The sequence below is a fragment of the Aplysia californica genome, unplaced genomic scaffold, assembly GCF_000002075.1.
Source record: "Aplysia californica isolate F4 #8 unplaced genomic scaffold, AplCal3.0 scaffold00960, whole genome shotgun sequence".
Lineage (NCBI taxonomy): Eukaryota > Metazoa > Mollusca > Gastropoda > Aplysiida > Aplysiidae > Aplysia > Aplysia californica.
This window is the reverse complement of record NW_004798230.1, coordinates 107,057-111,704: the sequence shown is the minus strand read 5'-3', so window position 1 is coordinate 111,704 and position 4,648 is coordinate 107,057. Positions and strand designations below refer to the sequence as shown.

General features: G+C 43.0%; 1 protein-coding gene across 1 annotated transcript; it reads left to right on the top strand.

The window, feature by feature from the left end:
* The first annotated feature begins 244 nt into the window (after positions 1–244).
* Positions 245–4,592, top strand: LOC101860775 (mucin-5AC). Its single transcript, XM_005110886.3, has 3 exons — positions 245–780; positions 2,120–2,246; positions 3,026–4,592. Exons 1-3 carry the CDS (start codon positions 495–497, stop codon positions 4,416–4,418), a joined length of 1,806 nt encoding a protein of 601 aa, XP_005110943.1. The 5' UTR covers positions 245–494; the 3' UTR covers positions 4,419–4,592.
* The last annotated feature ends 56 nt before the right edge of the window (positions 4,593–4,648 follow it).

The window sequence follows — 4,648 nt, the reverse complement described above, 5'->3', positions numbered from 1 at the left end:
GGTTTGCTCTAGTTCCGTCCGGACAGCAAACGACCCAGCAATGCTGTGAGAGATCAGTTACTCAGCTGAAACAGAAATGACGCTCCGCGCACTTAAGAGTTGATGATAAAAAAAACTACAACTTAAAAACCACAAACAAAACGACCCCCCCCCCCTTACCAAACAAAAGCAAAAACAAAACAACAACAACAAAAAAACTACTCTTTGTATAATAATATAACTTTGTGCTTCGCGAGCAGTTAGTTTTATTCCGGGTTCCGAGTTCACTAGTGGTGCAATTCTGTGCGGGAGAACCTATCTGATCTATAGAGGCGTGTCACAAGGCTAACGTCGGGGTGAGTAACAGCGTTAATATAGGCCAATATATAAGGGGAAAATATATTGTATACAATACATATGTATATGTTTGTATAGATAGACAGACAGACAGACTAGGAGATAGACAGATAGATAGAGATTGGTAGATCAATTTAGAGATTTACAGATTTCTCAACATGGCATTGGAAGCGCCCATTCATGCTCTGAAGAAGGACAACGCCACGCTTCATCACAACGCCACTGAGGAGGAGAGAACTGCCTACTTAGATCAACTCCAGGAGCAGACGACACGAATCATGCTTCCCGCCATCGTGTTCATCGTCTGCTGCGCTGTCGTGGGCTTCCTCGGGAACACTCTGGCTCTGCTCGTCTACTTCCGGAAGGTGCGCAGGACAGCGACTCAGATATTCATCATGGCGATAGCTTCCTTTGATCTAGTTGCCAACGTGACAGCTATTCCAGGTATGGGTTTGTTTGTTTTTTAAAATAATTTTTATGCGTGTATGTGTCGCTTCCCCAGAAACACAAAGCTCTTTCTGCTCAGTTCTTTGTTTAGACAAATTTGTCGTAAAAAATTTTGAATTTCACATCATGCCAAGCTTTTGCAAATTCAATTCTTTTAATACATTATGTGATTTTGATAACGACTCCAAATAATCGTACTATTTTGATAGCGCAGATAAAACATTTGGTTTCTGACATCGAGGTCTTAGTAACTCAAAACAGCCCAACATGTCAGATAGAACTTAGTGGTTCAGAGGTAGCGATGTGTCCATGTGGGGACAGCTGTGAGACAGCCCCACTTGTAAAGTAATGCGGCCTTGGCCCGCACGCATGAGTCCACTTAAACATGCACTCTTGGAAGGCGGAAGTAGTGTGAACAGGATGCGTCTAAGCAGAGAGAGAGAGAGAGAGAGAGAGAGAGAGAGAGAGAGAGAGAGAGAGAGAGAGAGGGGGGGAGAGAGAGAGAGAGAGAGAGAGAGAGAGAGAGAGAGAGAGAGAGGGGGGGGGAGGCGGTCAGAAGGAGAGAGACAGAGAGTGATTCAGGAAGTGAGATAACATAATAATTCTATCATAACAACCACTGCTATATATATATATATATATATATATATATATATATATATATATATATATATATATATACATATTCTACAGCGCCTATGACTTCCTGGTGGCTTTTGTTTTTCTTTTGTTTGGTTTTGGTAATTTATTTTGGTTGTTTTTTTGGGGGGTTTTTACGGATCTCGCAACTCTTACTCAACCCATGGTCAGTCATCATAAGAGCGCGGGACACGTTTGAAACATTTTCAGTTTTGTAGGAGTTAATTTTGAATTTTGCTTTGGTGGCTGCCGAAGCCTATTCTTGTTCTTAGGACAGGACATACAAAGTAGGTATTGTAGTAGGCTGCAGTGAAAGGGGGACATTTTTGGAGAAGAGAAAGTTTTCCTTCGCCTCGCACTCGCAGTCAGTTGAGTCAGGTTTCGAACTTGAGACCTATTGAATGAGAGGTGAGCACCGCACGGTCTGTGGAAGTAGAAGAAGAGCATGGGAGCCCCTCACAAATCTCTAGGGTGGTTGACGGGTGCTCTGGTTTGGTTTGCTTCTTCTTTTCTATCAATATGATTTATATATATATTGTCCTGATCTCTCCTCCTTCTTTTTTGAGCTTGTTACTCTCTTGTAACACCTCTAATTTTCGGCACTTATATGACCTTATTGTGTTGCAAGTGCCGTAAAACTGTTCTTACCAAAACTAAAAACCCAACGCATGTGTGCTGACCACTGTCCACCCCACAGCTGACGTGTACGACATGTTCAACATCTGGGACTTCGATGACGCCGCCATGTGTAGTGCCCGCCATTTCTTCACGTCTGCTACGGCCATGGCCTCCGCCATTCTTCTCCTCGCTCTCTCCGTCGTCAGGTGAACTAGATCTAGCGCAAGATGCTTTTCTTTGACTGTCCCCGTTGTTTTAAGCGGGAAAAATTCTGAAATTATGCAAACTGATCCCAAAAACGTGAAATTGTGCGATTCTGTTAATTTTAACAAAGAATGATAAAGGAAAATAATCAGAAATTATGCACACAAAATAAGATCAACTTTTACTAAATTATGCAGGGACAGCTTTGAGTTTGTTCTTGTTTGTTTGTGTATGTTTTGTTTGTTGTTTGGGTTTGTTTTTGGCCCTGTTTTTTGTTTGTTTGTGTATGTTTTTGGCTCTGTTCGTTTGTTGTTTGTTTGTTTGTTTACATGTATTTATTTCAATGTGTATCACATAGATAGAGCCACCAGGGAGTGTAATTATTACATGTATAATTATAATTTATATGTATTATTATCATCATCATCACCATCATTACAATAATTTCTATTACAATAATATTATAATAAATTAGATTCTACATTGTTATTATTATTACTACAATCAAATTATTTCGTCACCATCATAAATTATTATAATTACTATATTTCTTCTTCTTCTTCTTCTTCTTCTTCTTCTCCTTCTTCTTCTTCTTCTTCTTCTTCTTCTCCTTCTCCTTCTCCTTCTCTCTCTTCTTCTTCTTCTTCTTCTTCTTCTTCTTCTTCTTCTTCTTCTTCTTCTTCTTCTCATTATTACACGTACTACATTGAATTTGAATTATTATACCGACTATTTTGAAAAGAATCATTGAGCTACCACATCTTCTTCTTCACTTCCGCAGATTCCGAAAAGTATGCCGATCGTTTGGCTGGCAAGTGAGCGTGCGCCAAGCCAAGGCTGTGTGCCTCATCATCGGCGCCTTCTCGTCCGTCGCCAGTGTCCCCTACGCCGTTCTGTACGGCACCACGACCAGGCCCACCCCCCGGGCAGACATCTTGGGCTACGAGTGCGGGCTGGACGACAGCTACACCAACACCGTGTGGCCCACCGTCTACTCTGTCTTCTTTCTTTTGATTTTCCTCTCCTGCAGCATCCCGATATCTGTTCTGTACACTCTGATCGGCCTGATGGCTTGGCGACACAGTAAGGTCCACGGGGATTCCGCTCTGCCTTCTTCTACTGCGAATGTAAAAAAGGTCACTTCCGGGAGGAATTCCCCCTCGATCACTTCCGGCCCCGTGACGACGCTGTCTACCAACGATAGTTGGTCAAAGGGGACTGGTGTCTCCAGAGAAGATTCAGTTGAGATGAAAGATTTAGGAAAGGCTGAGGGTGGTAAAGTGGGGCAGGAGGGGAGGGAATCTCCAAATGATACAACAAGGAAAGAGGAGAGAGATGTTAGCAGCAGCAGGGCCAGACGTATGTCGAAAACAACCGACATGGGAAAGACGCTCCCAAGTGAACAGGACGAATCAGGTCAACTCGGCCTTGAGAAACGTCATTGCGATGGTGCAGTAGAGAGCGTGAATGACCTCGAAGCCACTGGCTCGTGTTCCAGTCAGCAGAGCAAAGTGAAACAGCATCATCATGTCTTAGCGCCAAATGTTGAGAAGACATCATCTTACCAAACATCCTCCCGAGAAATGTACAGTCCTGGTCCAGGTTCAACTACGCTCATGAACACGGAGAAAAAACAAAGTAGCCATGACGTCACTGGTGGCACCGACAAGAAACAGAAAAACTACACCAAAAACGACCCGACCGCTCAAACAACTGAAATGTCGGCCACAAATCCCCCCAACAAAAGAAGACTAGGAGGAGGAGGAGGGGTGATCAAACTACTGTCTGCTTGTGTCAGCGAAAAGAAATCCCCAAAGTCGTCTACTACTACTACTACTACTACTACTACTACTACTACTACTACTACTACTACTAGATCTACCCTTGGTCGAGCCACGAGAAGGCGTGGCATGGGGAAGACTACCATGATGCTCATCATCGTCAGCTCCATCTTCATCATTAGCTTCCTTCCTTATCTGAGCGTCACGCTTTTTAGATTTACCTCCCCGGAAAAGTTTGCGGCCATGGGTACCGCTAGTGAAACCTTCTATAACCTCTTTCTGAGGTTCTTCTTCTTGAACAGCGCAGCCAACCCGATCATTTACAGCCTGTGTGACGTCAACTTCCGGCTTGACTGTCTGCAAGTTTTTCAGTGCAAAAGAAAGATGAGGTAGATTACCGCAGAATCTAAAGCACTGAGAGCTGGAAGAGAAGAAAAAACGACAGCTTTGGCTGCGTTTCTTTTTGTCTACATGGTGTATGATAGCAGGCCTACATATTTGTAAAAATAACATCGACAACGTGTGCATTACTACACACACATGTACACACACACACACACACACACACACACACACACATATATATATATATATGTGTGTGTGTGTGTATATATATATAATAT

Excerpts from the sequence above, each read along its gene's own strand:
- LOC101860775 (XM_005110886.3), top strand. The coding sequence starts at position 495 with ATGGCATTGGAAGCGCCCATTCATGCTCTGAAGAAGGACAACGCCACG. Across the intron at positions 781-2,119 it reads CAACGTGACAGCTATTCCAG|CTGACGTGTACGACATGTTC; the intron begins GTATGGGTTTGT and ends TCCACCCCACAG. Across the intron at positions 2,247-3,025 it reads CTCGCTCTCTCCGTCGTCAG|ATTCCGAAAAGTATGCCGAT; the intron begins GTGAACTAGATC and ends TCACTTCCGCAG.